The 16,830-nt window shown below is 35.3% G+C and overlaps 1 protein-coding gene across 3 annotated transcripts; it reads right to left on the bottom strand.

The window, feature by feature from the left end:
• Positions 1–1,046: 1,046 nt before the first annotated feature.
• LOC136220046 (uncharacterized) lies at positions 1,047–16,511 on the bottom strand. Of its 3 annotated transcripts, none has more exons than XM_066007712.1 (24): positions 16,166–16,508; positions 12,397–12,477; positions 12,160–12,259; positions 11,954–12,038; positions 11,827–11,876; positions 10,844–10,923; positions 9,878–9,937; positions 8,841–8,940; positions 8,618–8,695; positions 7,758–7,825; positions 7,564–7,632; positions 7,405–7,482; positions 7,195–7,290; positions 6,229–6,299; positions 6,037–6,114; positions 5,806–5,899; positions 4,792–4,908; positions 3,486–3,694; positions 3,285–3,399; positions 2,856–2,987; positions 2,662–2,769; positions 2,489–2,598; positions 2,314–2,406; positions 1,047–2,225 (listed from the first exon to the last, which is right to left on the bottom strand). In XM_066007712.1, the coding sequence occupies exons 1-24, from the start codon at positions 16,208–16,210 to the stop codon at positions 1,601–1,603; spliced, it is 2,742 nt and encodes a 913-aa protein (XP_065863784.1). In that variant the 5' UTR covers positions 16,211–16,508; the 3' UTR covers positions 1,047–1,600. The 3 variants fall into 3 exon arrangements, with proteins under 3 accessions (XP_065863784.1, XP_065863785.1, XP_065863786.1); XM_066007713.1 differs by having other exon boundaries at positions 4,804–4,908; XM_066007714.1 differs by lacking the exons at positions 1,047–2,225; positions 2,314–2,406; positions 2,489–2,598; ... (2 more) ...; positions 3,285–3,399; positions 3,486–3,694 and having other exon boundaries at positions 5,806–5,894; positions 16,166–16,511.
• Between the last annotated feature and the right edge of the window lie 319 nt (positions 16,512–16,830).

The raw sequence follows: 16,830 nt of genomic DNA, 5'->3' as shown, positions 1-16,830 counted from the left end.
TATATGCGAAAAAAAAAACACACTCCACAATAACATGACAAAACGTGAAAAATACGAAAACGTGAACAAACGGAAAAAACAAGAAAACTTGGGAAACACGAAAAAACATAAACAAACGTTATAAATGCATTTTTCATATTTTTCGTGTTTTTAACACTTTTTCATGTTTTCGTGTTTTTCGATTTTTTCACGTTTTTCATTTTTTTTTAACATTTTCGTGTTTTCCACTTTTTTCATGTTTTTGTGTTTTTTACGGTTTGCACATTTTTTGTGTTTTTTCATATTTTGCGTGTGTGTTTTTTTTTTGTGTTAACACGTTTATATGTTTTCGCGTTTTCACCCTTTTCCACTTTTATCTCATTTTTTCTTTTGTTTTTGTGTTTTTAATGTTTTTTTTTTGCGCTTTTACATTTTGTTTTTTACCTCTTTTTTCGTGTTTTTACAATTTTTCCGTTTTCATGTTCTTATTGTTTTTTCGTTTTTAATGTATTTTTCGTGTTTTTTCGTCTTTCGTGTTTCCCATTTTTCTATTTTTTATATATTTTTTAAAATAATATCTATTAAATATTTGAACAATTTATAGTAAAAAATTAAAATTTTAAAAGAAATAAGAAATTACATTTGAGGATAATATTGTCTTTTTAATAAAAAAATTATCTATTCCATTCCACCTTATTCCACCAACCAAACCAAACATAGGAATAGTAATTCCTAAGAATTTCTATTTCATTCTTTGCTATTCTATTCCTTTGGAATAACTATTCTATTCCATTCCATTCTATTCCGCGAACCAAACGGCACCTAGGGTTATTAGACAAGAACAGAGTATAATTTGTAACTTTTGAAAGTTCACAAATACAATTGAAGTTTTAAGCCAAATTATTGAACCATAAACAACCAAAAGTTACAAATACATGAGTACACTTAATGCACAAGTATACTGATTCAAAGACCAACCTGTTTAATTCAACAGTTGTTTACTATGATAACGATAAATAAAATAAAAAAACGAACGAACATGAGTGTATTTTACAGACAGTATGCAGTTCCGAAAAAATGTCGAAACCGCCTCATCGATCATGCAATATTTTACCTGTTGAGTCAGGTAACATAAGTTTGAATTCTAATATACATTGGTCCGTAAATGATATTCTACTTCAATTGTGAAATTTTGGCTTCTAATAAACTCTATTACAAACACACCCACCACCACAAAACTGAAAACAGCAAAAGGGGGCCATATGGACAGCATATATTGATGCCCTTTCCTCGCATAATTCACGCTGCTAATTAAAAACTAAAGAAAAATGGAGATTAAGATATGAAAAAGAGAGAATTAATGTTGATGCTTGTTTTACAAGGCAACAATTAACTCGGGCACGATATCTTAAAGGCTAGCCAAAGGGGTTAACTGACCCCATATTATGAGTATCTCATCGTTATCCTGGGCGGCGCTATACAGTTATCCTCCCCTATCGTCGAGCTACGTTTCACCCAATTTTTTCCTGTGTATTCCCTTCAGCAGCCCAGGACCGGACTTGAGACATCCACAGAGTCGAATATAACAGCCAACAAAACATGTCTTTTCTTGAAAGATTGATTAAGATCCATTTACAGCCATTTCTGGTGAGGATTTCGGAGGTATTAATGGACCATCCTCTCCATTTATTTGTCCGTTTTCTGATGTTCCGTGCAAGCAATCAGAACAACTTCTCAAAGCAGTGGGTTCCTTATCCCTATTATGATTTTCCTCTACTGAGTTGCTGTTACTGTCATGATGGCTTCTAGACGCAGCGGGTTCCTTCTCTGGGTGATTGTCTTGATCGGCGCCCTTGTTGCCTTCAGCTGTAGAAGGAGTGTCTTCACCAAAGCCGCCCTTGTTGCCTTCAGCTGTAGGAGTGTCTTCACCAAAGCCGCCCTTGTTGCCCTCAGATGTACGAGGAGTAGGGTGCACCGAGCTTGCTGTTTTTTTACTGGGTAGAACTGCATGGCTAAGTGTTGAACATAGAGCCGCAAATACACTTTCTCTGGCTTTTGAATGTTTGCCTAATCGTTGCTTCTTTGCCACCTCCGTCTCCTTATCTCTGGAAGACAATTTACGCTTCAACTTAAGGGACTCCAGAGTTCCTTCATCTTCCTCCACGGTTTCCGACTTCTTAGGTGGTGGTTTGTAGTCTTCGTCATCCTCATCATCATCATAGTCAACCAATCCACCCGGTCTTGAACTATATTCCAGCAAAAAAATATTTCAGCATATCATCGTCAAAGGTCAAAGATCAATTTCCCCGATCTTGAAGGGCATAGCCACGTTACCTTAATGGGGGACAGCTAGGAGCAACTCCATTGGCCACCACAGGTTCAGACTGAACTTTCTTCGCATGTGATGCAGATGCAGTATCTTCATCACTGATTATGCATCAAATTTAGAGACTATGCAGGAAAAACTCTCGACTCTTTTCAAGTAAATGTTGATAAGAGCAGACCATACCTGTCCTCATTGAAGTATTCCTCCTCTTCTTTCTCCAAAGCACGTTCATCGACTCGCTTTCTCGGATCCAGTGTACTACCACCGTTTTTTGTTACACAATTTTCTAGGCACTGAAATTACACTTGTCAGTATTAGGGAAAACAACTGCAGAGAAGCGCTTACACGAAGAATACCTGCTCATATTTAACCCTAAAAGATTGAATAGAACCCAAATGCTCGAACTTGATTAACTCGTTCCAGAATGAATCGACGATATATTTGATCAATGATTTCATGTTCTCCTGCAGGAATCAAGTTTCCAAATGTTAATACCTCGAAAGGAATTCAAAATGGAAGAAGATAAGAGGGCATTCACAAAAAAGTGCACCTTGCGGATATACTCAAAAAGCTCTAGAACGGCCGAATGTAGGAGATTGTAACGGTTTCCATTATCAACGAAGGCATCTACAATTGGTTTGAGGATGTTGTGCTTGACAAAATGACTTAACAGATGCTCGTCCTGTGATTAACAGATAAATGCAACTCATTAATACATGCTGCATATCCATAATAGATCTCGAGAATTCTTGTTTTCAAATCTTTCACATTCAATGGTGCAGAGTGCTGATAAGCAATTTATATCATAAATTCATAACCCATTAGGTAAATGTTACAAATTATAGGAGTGAGGTGATACCAAGAAAACTAAGCACAAGTCTAACTTTGAAAAATAAGATGCAAACGCATGAGAAGTCGAGAATTCTTGATGAAGCAACATTAATGATCGTCAGAAAATGGGTTTCATCAAATGACCTACATGGCGAGAAAGAATTGTCCGAACAAACCGAACAGCAGCAACCACAAGGTACTTTTCCCTTCTTCGAGTTAGTGTCAAAACTTTATCTATTACATTATTAAGAAGAAAGTTGCACCTGCACATAGAAAATAGACATAATATGTCAGGTAAGGAAAAAGAAGAAACGGATCATATAAGACTGGTACAATCATCCAAGTTTACTTTATTCTGTAAGGGTGGTGCAAAACACAGAAGCATAGCAATTCGCATATGTTTGAGAGTATCTCTGGCTTCACACCGTTCTGATTTTCAATTCTGACATCAGATCCAGAAGATTTACTAACAATGCCTTCAACTGGACATGATGCTGTGATAACATCAATTAAATGGCCCAAATGCTTCTCATAGAATATTTCAACAATATTATCCCTCTGCAAAGAAGATACAGAACATTTAGCTGTTGACAAAATTGTCATGGAACCAATTGGACTAAAAGCTTAATCTGATAGTTAAAGGCCCAATTCATATTAATATGTGACACACCCCGCACGCGAATGCCAACTGGGCATGAAGCGTGAACAACACAGGCCCATCTTACCATGTGTTGAAATTTAATCAACAAATGGGGTTGCGAGGAATCGAACCCTTGATCACTTGGTCTAAGAGGCTCTGATACCATGTCATGGAACCAATTGAACTAAAAGCTTAAACTGATAGTTGAAGGCCCAATTCATATTAATATCTGACAAAAATAAACTCAGTAAGATTCTAATCAAACTGATGCATGTAAGCAAGGAATTTTGTCTTGCAATAAATTATAATGAAAGCTTAATGAAACCCAAATGCATTCGGAAAATAGAACTGCATCCACAAAATTATCACCAAAAACAGTCTGTAGAAGTAGGGATATCAGTAAATTCAATTCCAAATAAAGAACTTGGCTGTGATATAACCCAACAAGTAAAGCTTAAGAATATACCAAAACTAACCACAGCATATATAAAAATCAAAGAACGTCAACGACACAATTAAAAATACTGCCAGTTGTGAACCATCCAATCTCCCCATCATTATGGGTAATGATTCAATTTTATCACATAACCACAAAAAATAGAATTGAAATGAAGACTAAGAAACAAACTTAACATGCATCAGAGCATGCTTTTCTCAAGTACACATACTGCCAACAAATTCATGTTCACAGTACAGCCATCATCCAATTTCAGGATATCACAGTTTCTGGAGGACAATGCAGTCTCAGAAATCCCAATACTAGTACAGAAAAACGACCAATACAAACTTCAAATAAACTAATAATAAAATGAAGCACGTTCCTATAGGTATAGAGTTGAAACTCAGTCAAATTGCTAGAAAAGAATGTCTGATATTTTGATGCATTTCAGCAGGAATAAAAAGAGCCAACGAAAAAGAAACCAGATCGATGTCATTAAAGTTGTATAGAAACTTCAATCTTAGTTCAGCATTTCTAATTGATCATAAATTATAGCTTCAAATTGGAATGAATTACCAAAATCGGCACCTGAGCATGTGCTCCTGACAACGTATAGGAATCCAGCAGACTACGAAGAATTTCAAGAAACTGGCAGTGCATGTCCTCACCAAAATCTGTAATCATTCCTTTAACCTGCATGCATACAACTTTTATTACATTGGAACATAAATGTGTTCCTAAAGCATGGCTAATGCCATTAAAAACATAAAGGAGCTACAATTGAAATGCATTACATTCATGATATAAACATACTACAAATAACACTGCACCAAGCAGCATTAGCCTATCCAAAACAAAGAGCAAGAAACAAAGAGCAAGAAACTATGAGTGCGCACTCACATTAAATATCTAAACCGACAAGCCCAAGAGCAGAACTACATTCGTACAGGGCTACAGAGCAATGCCTAATGGCAATATATAACAGGGTGCAAGAAGTGTCCTTATAGAGAGAGCCGCAAGCATTGACCAGAATCCTTGTAAATTATACTCTATTTGCACTACTCAAGGAACAATACATCATGATTGTGATTGAATACATAAAGCTTCAACAAGGCGAAAAATAAAATAAGCAGCAAAGTCAAGAGGACAAGACGAATTTGTCCTTCAAGAATAGACCCTCACAGCATATCACATGTCTCTGATAACATACAAACTGAAGAACAAGACCAGTGTTATTCTGTTACAGTAAACAAAATATTCCTAGGTTACTTGCAAATCCGCTGTTTTAGAATATGACTTGTTGACAATTAAGATTGCTTGTAACATATCAACTTATACAACTGAAACAAAAATAACATGTAGTTTACTTATAATAAATCAACTTTAGACAACTGAATAGCTTTTGAAAATTCAAATAATGAACCATGTCAACAAAAAAGGCACTAAATAATGCACACATAGTATCTGTAGTTGTTGATACAATTACTTTAGAGTAATGGGGAGCACCCATACACACCTGGCTGTGCATATGATTTAAGATGAATTCAATTTTACATACTACGCATGTTCATTAATTGATAAAGTACCTACCAACAAACCAAAAAGTTGAAGTCCTTCCGACCTAACAACATAAGAACGAAGAAGGTTTGGATCTTGATTCAAGAAGAGAATAAGGATATCTGTCCTGCATCCATAAGAATGATTTGCAGTTAAGAGTTGAGCAACAACAGTGGAAAAAAATAAAGAGGTTCTCCTGCAAATCAGAGAATCAAAATTACAATAATATATCCTGAACACGGAAAGCAAAAGAGGTCAACATACCCAGTTAATACAAGTTTATTGTCCTCACTCTGTAAAGTTTCTGTTATGATGTCAAATATACCTTCATTCATGAGATCCCTACAAGAAGCAAAGATCTTGACTTCAAAAGCATACTACTTCACTGGAACAAAAAAAAATTAACTAAGAAAGTCCACTATTTGAGCTGAAGTATTCTTGAAAAGAGACAAATACCTAAACAGGCGAAGTTGCTGGACCATTTGCAGGCTCTTACTTAAACTACAAAACTCGTACAGGAAATATACCTATTTGATGAAAAGGAAGCAGAGAATATATCATGAATCCATATCATTCTAATCATATCAGAACAGACTTAGACACTGTTTCCATAGATTACACACTGGCATGAGGGGATCATAGTTTCATACAACAACAACAACAACAAAGCCTTAGTCCCAAAATGATTCGGGGTCGACTAACATGAACCATCATATAAAACCGTGAAATCAAGTCGTGTCAGCGACATAAATTCTCTTCCTCCACTCCGTCCTATCCACTATCATAGTTTCATACTAGTTTTTCTTTCTTTTTTGTGAAAAACGTTTCATACTAGTTAAGGAAGTATGCTACGTATTGTTTTACAATGCTGTGTTCGGTGTTATATACCCTCAACTTTAAAATCAAACATCTAACTCCAACAATCTAAAACCAGAAACAAATGTATGCCTCCAACCACAGGAGAACTTTATTTCCACTGGAAAAATGTCTTGAGGAAGGACATTGAGTCCTTCATGTACATACTCAATAACAAAGCTACGTTGATCTCGAATACATCCAGACAGAGTTCAGAACATCCTAACTTTTAAAGGCAAAGGCTACTACTGAACTAAATAATAAAAGGGAAGGTAGGAAATGAAATAATTCCACAAACTTGGGCAATAACTGTTTCCTAGTATTCCCGATAATGAACTGATCAAGATGTCTGAACCATTCAGACACACCACATAAAGCTATAGATGTCCTTGAGCAGACCAATACTGTTCATTATAGAACAAAAACGCAACTTCGAATTAGTCCAAGAAAATATTTTCTATAAGGATGTATTGGTTCAGATAGAGGATTTGAGTTAGTACATGGACAAGATATATCATGACTAGCAATGCTGATTAACATAAAGAACTTGTTTAGATCCCGAATTACCAAATTTTTCTTTGATTCGGCAGATGTAGCAGGAGATCTCAACCTCGCAAATAGTTCCTGAATAAAGGTGATGTCATCCTTCAACAAAGAAACAACCTGGAGAGAAAAATGAAGCTGGAATTACAAACAAAATAGACAGAAAAATGTAAACCAAGTGGATATCAAATAAGAAACTAAAAGATACGTAAATGACCAGGGTCAAAATCTTACAACAGAGTTATTTGCATGAATTATGGAATTGAGATTCGCAACTGTACCCTCATCCAATACTCTAGCCAAAACTACATCCTGAAACAGAAATGGAAAAGGTAAGAAATCTCCTGCTAAAATTGGAAGCACTACACTAGAATGCAGAAACCTAACACACACCTTCAAAAAGCCTACTCTATATGTCTGGTGTATTTTTGACAAGACAATTGGATCTTTGATTGGTATGGCCTGAAACAATCAAGAGTAAATACATATAAGGAAGAAGTAAGTTATTTCAATAAATCTTCTCTTACTAGCTGCAATACCCATTATCCAGCCTAAAGAAGAAAAGGAACCAGCTAATAGCATATTACCTCCTTGTAAACAACATGCTCTTTAAGAAAATTACGATGGTGTTGATTGCGATGAACATCTGGGTCATCTGAAAAGAAATGCCAACAGGATATTACAGAATTTATAATATGTAACTAGATTGTAAACTAGCAAATATAGACTCACACTTGATTCTGCAAACTGGATAACAAACTGTTTGCAAAGTTACACAACAGAAGAAACAGTAACTTTACTATTTAAAAATCAATGGTAGACTAAAATGATAATAGATAACATCTTCCACATTAAAAAGGCATTATTAATAATTTAACCACAAGCACTAGAACACAATTCAAAACAGTAGAGTCGCTAGCTCAAAGAAATAGAAACATCCACAAAAGCATATAACAGGATTTTTATGCATCAGTTTAACCACATACACCAAAAAAAAAAAAAACATTATCACCTGACCACGAATCTCAATTGCAAAGTACACATAAAGGGCCAAGATGACAAATTTAATACCTGGTATAATACACAACATATTCATAATGATCCATGACTATTTCAAGGATTTCACCTAAAAAATTCCGTGCAGCTAATAAGGCAAAAGGAAACCCAGTACCTTTATCTATGAACGAATGGCAAGAAAACAGCCATGGACCATTAACCAAAAAAAGAAAAAGCAACAGCTTCCACAAAACAACAAGACAATATGAAGTTGATAGAACAAATCATTGGCACAGAATTTGACTAATTATTTGGACTCGCTATAATAATATCAGCTTTAGTGCATTCAATCAATCCTAGCATGTCAAAAAGGGAGGTGATATCCAATTTTTCTTTCAAATACGTTTGAAGGTATTTCTAATGTTATACCAATAACTAGAAGAGCACTTACACTCGAGGGAACCAATAATATCCATGATAAATTCATCCCCAAATATTCTGTCAAAGATTTGAGGACTGTTGAGCAATACTGCAGGAAACAAAAGAAAAATTAAAAAAAAACTGATCCAGGGCACAATATATATGTCTATATATATGTGTGTGTGTGTGTGTGTGTGTGCATATATATAACATATTCAAAAGATCCAGGGTATGGGATTAGAATGGATACTGACTGATCCCCCTGACTATTTTGAATATCATCTGGAGACCATCAATATTTTCCAAATCTTCACAGATTCTAAAGAGGTCCATCAGCTTGCGGAAGAAATCTTGCTGCATCAGGAGAAGAAATTTTATTCATTAAGTCCTCAATTATTTGCGAATCGACAAACTTCAAGAAGAAAAAAGAAATAAATATTCAGTTCATATGATTACAAACTCAGAGTGTAACAACTAAGCAAATAAGAAATAACATATTGCAATAAAAGCAAAGACTTGTCATTCACAAAAATATAGGTTCTGTACCATAATTACCTAGATTAAATTATCAGAGCAAAACTTGACTGACCAAAACAATCATACATCTAACCAGGATACCAGTTCAAAAAGCATATCCACACATCATTTGAAGCCATCAAATCAACTATCAGCAATTATACATCTTATCAACAATCTTCTGGAAAAGAGAACACTTCGTATTAGTACTCAATGTAGTTATTTCATCATATGGTTCATACACAAAGACTCAATTCGGTAGTGAAAATAATTTGACATCATTGCCGCAACATTAAAGCACCCTCTTTTTGTTCAAATAGGACAAATTTCATTCGAATTTAACCATCTTTTAAACTTAGAAAGAAGGCAAGATTACAAAATTAAAATTTCAAGTCTGGATTTCTTTTTAACTGCCAACAAAAACCAGATTGGAGATATCATGAGGTTGCAACTCGCACATTTCTAAGTTGGTTATGCCATAGATCAGAAATTTATAGAATTTGCTCCGGACTATATTCACTGATGAGGTTGTAGAAACTAGAAAAGTTGAAAACAGGACCATGATGTAGTTACCAAAAAGTTGTTAAAATGGGCTTAGAAGTATAATTATACACTAAAAAGATAGATTTGTAAAAAAAAAATCAGAACCATAACCAAAATCCTTGAACAGACCAACATCAAATTGATTAACAGGTCATGAAATCAAGTCCAGAAAAAGGAGACAACACCACCCAATCAATAAAACACAGAAAGATGGAATCTGCATGAAGCTTACATCACTCAATATAAGCTCTGTCAATCTCATCTGATCAGCAATGCCACTCTCAGAAACAGTCTGCAAGATAAATCGATTTAGTTAGCTGAACTATCATCGATAATAATGAAATGGGTCCACATAGACACCTACATACCAGAAACAAGAATGTGCATATATAGCTCCCTGAAGGGAAAGGAAATAATAAACAGATTATACAGTTACAAAAGGGAAGTTGGGAACAGATCTGAAGCAGCATCAATAAAATCAATCATTAAGTACAGATAAGTGAGAAAATTGCTAATGCACAAGCATGCACGCTCAAAATAAAATAATTAAAGAAAGGAGATGATGCATTCTTGTTCCTCAGACCTGTGAATCATGTATGCAAGACAAGATCATTTCACTGAGATTTTCATTTTAGCTAAAGCACAATGTCAACCTATGGAAGTTGACACGAGTTTTCACAATTAATAGCTCACGTACTTCTAACTTCGAGCAAAAAGGTGGTCTGAAAACGTAATAGATAAACTTAATATTTTTTTATAAGTCAAATCTCAGACCAGAGTGGAACACCTTAACTAACAACCAGTTCTACTTAGGCTGAACCTCATGTGTACTATAAAGAAGCATGATTATCTTCTTCAAGTATCCTGTAAACAGCTTTTCTTACATGTGCTAATCTCAAACATTAGAGTCCCATATAAATTGGCCTTGCACACTCATTCAACTAGAATAATGTTTTTTCCTTAATCATTCTTGAACATACATTATCCCATCCACAATTCAATCCACGGTTTGGGAAGCAAAAGAACAAAGGAAAAAGCAGCCAAAGTTTGAAACCCTTCACACTGCCATGATAAAGTAGGGGAGAGACAGGAAGGGAGGCGCTTCTTCTCAGTTAATATATCTGATATACCATTCACCTTAGAAATTAAATTAGGAATAATAGAAAAACATGGATATAAAAAGAGAAGCATATCAAACCTTAAGTATCAAAGGAAGGGTCGAGAGTTCCACTGCAGGTAACTCCCTCAACTCACTATTCATGCTGTGAAATGTCTCATCTGCAAAAAACGCAGTGTCAAACACCCATATGCACACCTTGAAAAAGCAAATGCACATAAACTTATATCACTCCAGATCTAGTCTAAACAAGCATATGACCATTAAAAAAAATTGAATGGACAAAATCGAAGTAAACAATCACAACGTAAGCTTTTGTTATGTGAATTTCTTAACACAACATTAAAGTCAAGAGATACCTATAGGATTTGTTATCTTTGTCAACGTAACATGTTTTACACAAAACAGCAGTTTTTAAAAGGCTATAATACAAGCATTCCCCTATCTGTACAGCACTTCCCCCTTGTATGTTAACAAACAATAGAAGCATTCACTAAAGGCTTCCAAGAACTTGCATAAATTTACACTCGAGGAATAATGGGATGAAAAAAGTACTCAAACAGTCAATTAGGCAAAACAAACTCCTTCCATTGTTGAAATGCACGAGTAGGTTGTATGTTGAGCATTCATATGCTTAGGTCCTAATAGAATTGAATATGGAAGATATCGGTAAAATCAATCTCAGTTCTTTAAAGGTAACAATTAAAATCATATAAAATTGAATTTCCCACTATGATTAATAAACTATGTTAAATTATAGGATTAAAAAGTATAAAAAGGGAATGCAAGTAACAATCCAAAAAGGCTTAACATCGGAGTAAGTAATGGGTCTGCTTCAATGATAAACGTCCTATTAACAATACATTTGGCATTCAAATATCAAATGGAAGCAAAAATAGCTAGCGTTTTGGACTTAATCAACTTAATCCAGGCGATTAAATGTTCATCTGTGTAATTCATAGTAGCACACAGCTTTAAGTAAATCCCCATCCTAAATTCAAGAAACAATTATATAGAAATGCAAGAAAAATACAGTTCTTCAATGAAGATATCTTGCAACTTACTGTTAAGAGTACTAAATTGCAGACTCCTTTGCACATTACAGATATGATCCCTTCAAAAAAAAACGCATGTTCAGAAGAAATCAGAGAATAATCAAAGGAGATATGAAGGCATACAAATGGAAAATACCATATGTAAGAGCACCCTGTTGTCTCTTGGAAACTTAATGCTAAATCTGTAGAATATTCTGGATCTTTCCATGAGATTATAGTATCTGAAAGAATTAAACAAATATATCACCAGAACTTGAGAAACTTTTTCCTTTCTAAGCTAATAATCTGCAAAAAAATATAATATATGATCACAAACGAGCCATTTATGGAACCCTAAGTTACCTTCTTGCTTTCTGTAAATGTCATCTGGTATAATGCGATGCAGAAGTAATGTTTCATTGTCTTCTTCATCAATTACGAACAAACCCAGCTCTTCTGATCTCTGCTTGATAAAATATGCATTCAATCAAAACGCAGAACTTATTTTCATTAACATATTTTACTTTATAATACTTTAACTAAGACTAACCAAAAATCCTGCAAAGAAAATAAAATATCCAGTGAAAAAATTGAACAAACCTCCAAATAGTCAACGGTAACATGCCCAGTCCCTTGGTCATCCCATTTACCATCATTGTTCAATCGATAAACCTTCACCCGCTGCAATAGTAGAAAACAAGCCCAACTGAGTGATAATGGAACAAATAGAAAATATAGCTCCCAACGTGATTATCCAATACCATGAAACATAAAATAGCTCAAATTCAGATAACAGAACAAGCATAAATCTCATAATTTCACATAAGACCAATGACAATGAGGCACAATCATGTCAACACTACACAAGTTAATTTTAACTACAGAAGAACTCATTTTTTGTAGATTAAACTCAGTTGATCCTCACAGTAAACTACATTAATCTTCATTGAAAAAAAAACAAGTTTTTTTTTTAAACATTGAAATCGTAAATTGCATCGCCACACAAAGTGAAAGGAATTTTGAATTTGAAAAGAAAAATGCCTGATAATCCAAATCTTTTCACAGGGTATATAAATTTGACACAATCCACTCCGTTCCAGAGTCATGAACAACATACACTGACCGTCCTGTTAATATTGGTTAAATGGACCTTCAAGGAACCAATATAGTACAAAGACAAAAGATTTGAGTAACTCTCAAGGATAAAACAGAAATGAGTTCACAATAATCCCAAGAAAATCCAAGACGAATAAACATGTTAAAGCACAAATTGCTTCTAAGCAACAACTCCTCAGCTCCCTCCAAGAGTAGCCATTGAGGCAAAATAACTCAAACAATGAAACGATTCAAATCGTCAATACAGAATGAAATTGCAAAGAAAGATGTGACATCAGCAAAGCACCAAACCATCAAAAAGAATATGAAACAAGAGCCCCTTTTAAATAAAACAAGCATACAATCCAGTAGTATCCCTCCAATCCACAATTTCTAGTAGTATCCCTCCAATCCAGCACCTCAAAAAACATACTGTATTACTGTGCGCCTTAAAACACTTTCAAGCAACTTCTATCTCTTGATACCTCAGCACTGCAAACTCATAGTTTTAGGTTTGAACTTCCAAATACAAGTATCTGCAGATTTACCTTATTAACAGTCCAGGGAGGCAATTTTTAGCAAGCACAATTCAACACGTTAATACAGCCATAGTTGTTGAAGGCGCGCCTGACGCAAGGCACAGAGGTTAGCGCCTCTACAGGCGCGAGGCAGGCGATGTCAGCCAGGCACACGCCTTAGTCTGCCTCGCGCCTAGGCACTGTTGTAGGGGTTTTGAGGGTTTTTTCAGCTTCTAATCACAGCCATAGGAAATCTTTAGATTAAGGGCTAAGATTAAATTAGAAAAAGAAAGAAAAAGATGATGATGATGATGATGATGACGATGATGAGATTGATAACCTTGAGGGAGAATATGATGATAGTGATGATGGTGACTTTGATGATGAATAGGGACTATAATTAACTACAGAGTTTACTAGTCTTGCTTGAGGAAAAGTAGTTATTATTCTTGTCATAGAACCGATTGAACTAAAAGCTCGAGCTAATAGTTAAAGGTCCACTTCATATTAATAGCTGACACACCCCCACACGCGAAAGCACACTTGGGCTTGAAGCGTGACAACACAGGCCCATATTACCATGTCCTGCAAATAACTCAACAAATGGGGCTGCCAGGAATCGAACGCAGGACCACTTGGTCACACTGGCTCTGATACCATGTCATAGAACCGATTGAACTAAAAGCTCGAGCTGATAGTTAAAGGTCCACTTCATATTAATAGCTGACACACCCCCACACGCGAAAGCACACTTGGGCTTGAAGCGTGACAACACAGGCCCATATTACCATGTCCTGCAAATAACTCAACAAATGGGGCTGCCAGGAATCGAACCCAGGACCACTTGGGTACACTAGCTCTGATACCATGTCATAGAACCGATTGAACTAAAAGCTCGAGCTAATAGTTAAAGGTCCACTTCATATTAATAGCTGACAATTCTGTTAGTGAATAACTTAGGGTTTAGTTGAAGTTGAACTTTGGTTTTCAGTTTCAATTTAATAATTCTGTCTGAGTAGTTAATTATAATTTATCTCATGCATTTTATGATTAAAATTGTTGTTATTTGACAATTTGTGTCAGTTTAGAAATGTTATTTAAAAAATTTATATGTATTTTGTTTTGGTGCGCCTTGTGTTGCTTGGGCGCAAAGCTCTTTCACAACTATGAACACAGCATGAAATTAAATAGACATATTGACACTGGCACAGCATAAACCTATCTAACAGAACATGGAACAATATGCCCTTTTAAAGACAACAAGCATGCAAATATTTTGAATCAACTTCAACATATTTAGTAATAAAATTATTTTATGACATTAAATTTCAACCACAATTTCCACAATAATCCCCTCCATCCGCCTAAAAAAAATACTGTTTGCTTTTAGCACTTTCAAGCAACAACTTCCATCCCTTGGGTATCTAGGCTCTGCAATTTACGATTTAGGTTTGAACTTCCAAATGTTCTCAATTGTCCACTTTGCCTAATGAAATTGCATTAAATATCTGAAACTTAATCACTAAGTATGATTAAAAAAAAATAGATGTAGCCATGTCAGACACAGATATGCATTCAGTTGGAGCTGAGTCTGGCCTATGCTAACCACAAAAAGAAACAAACTTTGGAAATTGAGATTCTTATAACCCAGTACTCTGATTCCTTAAAAAAAAAGGGTGTAAGAAGTAACCCATTAACTTATAGAGAGGGTAAGGTCTAAGCAGCAAGGTAAGGGATCTTATTTTATTATATAAATAATAATATATAAAATGCAGAATATAAAGATATGGAATATATATATACATCTTATAAATAGCATAGTCATGTACAAGTGTGCATTCTATAAGATATAAGCATGACATTAGTTAAGTTTGCCTATGTAAGTAACATAGGTCACGGGTTGATGGCAGCAATCATGAAGGGGTAAACATGTTGCACCAGGTATCCAGCTTAATAACAGAAAATAAGTCTGAGAAGGCAGCATGCAAATTTAGTCTGAATTCAACGGTATAACCGGAGACAGCTAGAAACACGCATCTGCAAGTCACTCTTATGCCATAACAAATAAATCAAACATCAAAATGGACATAACAAACTTAACTTCCACAAGTGCAAACGCTCCCCTTACACGAGTTCCAAAATTTTAACACGTCATTCAGTTAGACTCTTGCATCAGCTCTAGCCAGACCATAAAAAAGCCTATAAAAGATTACCATGCAATAGAGACTGAATTCTGAATCCTTCAGCACATGAGCTTAAATCCAATACCTTATTGCATAAATTGCTACTAGAAATAGAAAACAACCTTAGAATATCACTTTACCAACACTACAGAAATGAACCCATATTAACCCTTCTAGTAAATCAGATAAATTAGCAACGCCTTCTGAAAACAAGCATGGGAAGCTTCTTCACGGGACCAAACACCTACACTACACGAGCTAAGAAACTAAGTACAGTAGATACTGTTCTTTCCAGAAATCTTAGGCGGGAAATGACCATTTAACATAAATAATCAAACTAATGGCGCTAAAAGAACCAAACACAGTCGAGTTACAATCACACTTCAACTCTACAATCAAACAGTAGAATTAACAGCACGCGAAATGCAAAACTAGCCAAAAGGAGCACCAATTTGAAACTAAAAACGCTCTTCAAAAGCAGTAGCTTGTGCAACGTCCGATTTTTAGGGCACAAAAACTTCCCCGCGGAAAAAGAATAAAGCTCTAAACAGCTATGCAAAGGGACGGACTAACCTGCATCGAATTGGAGCTTGATTGAGATTTCTCTTGGGCGCCCATATCAGCTCCTTGCTTCAGAACCAAAATTGGAAACCCAAATTTCCAAGGGTTGCAAATTGAAGTAATAATCAAATACAAGAACGTTTAAATTAGGGTTTTAAGAAACAAGAAGTTTGGTGAAGAAGGAATAACGAACAAACAAGCAAAAGATAGAGGTCCAGGGATCAGTAGAAAACCCTAACCGCCATTAACGAGCTTCGATTTTTTTCTCTCTCTATTCCTCTCTTTCCTTTCTATTTCTTTTCTTGCAAGTGTGTGTCGTCTCCTCGCACATCGATAAGAGAAAGAGAAAAAAAAACAACAAAAGAAAAATATTGAACAAAAAAAAACGTATATATGTTTCGTTATGTATATAATATTTTATACCGTACATACCCTCGATGTTTCAGGAATTTACCAGATAACCATTAATTGACCTTATTGTCTAGGGAACATCCGCGCGCTTTCTTTTTGCGATCCAATCAGCACCAACTACTATTGCTGGGGGACCATTATTGGGTAACCTGGCTGTGATGTCAAAAAGGACACAGATTTCTCTGATTGGTTGAAGAGAAATGCATAACTCGTACTATCACTTGTTGGGGCGAGTCATCCAAAATTTGGTAAACCCCAAGTAATCA

This window comes from Euphorbia lathyris, chromosome 2 (genome assembly GCF_963576675.1).
Source record: "Euphorbia lathyris chromosome 2, ddEupLath1.1, whole genome shotgun sequence".
In the NCBI taxonomy this organism is placed as follows: Eukaryota; Viridiplantae; Streptophyta; class Magnoliopsida; order Malpighiales; family Euphorbiaceae; genus Euphorbia; species Euphorbia lathyris.
This window is presented reverse-complemented; position numbering and strand designations above follow the sequence as displayed.

Coding starts and splice junctions, on each gene's coding strand:
- LOC136220046 (XM_066007712.1), bottom strand. CDS start 16,210: ATGGGCGCCCAAGAGAAATCTCAATCAAGCTCCAATTCGATGCAG. Junction 9,938..10,843: donor CCCTTCCTTTGATACTTAAG/GTTTGATATGCT, acceptor TTTATCTTGCAG/ACTGTTTCTGAGAGTGGCAT. Junction 6,115..6,228: donor CAGCAACTTCGCCTGTTTAG/GTATTTGTCTCT, acceptor TGCTTCTTGTAG/GGATCTCATGAATGAAGGTA.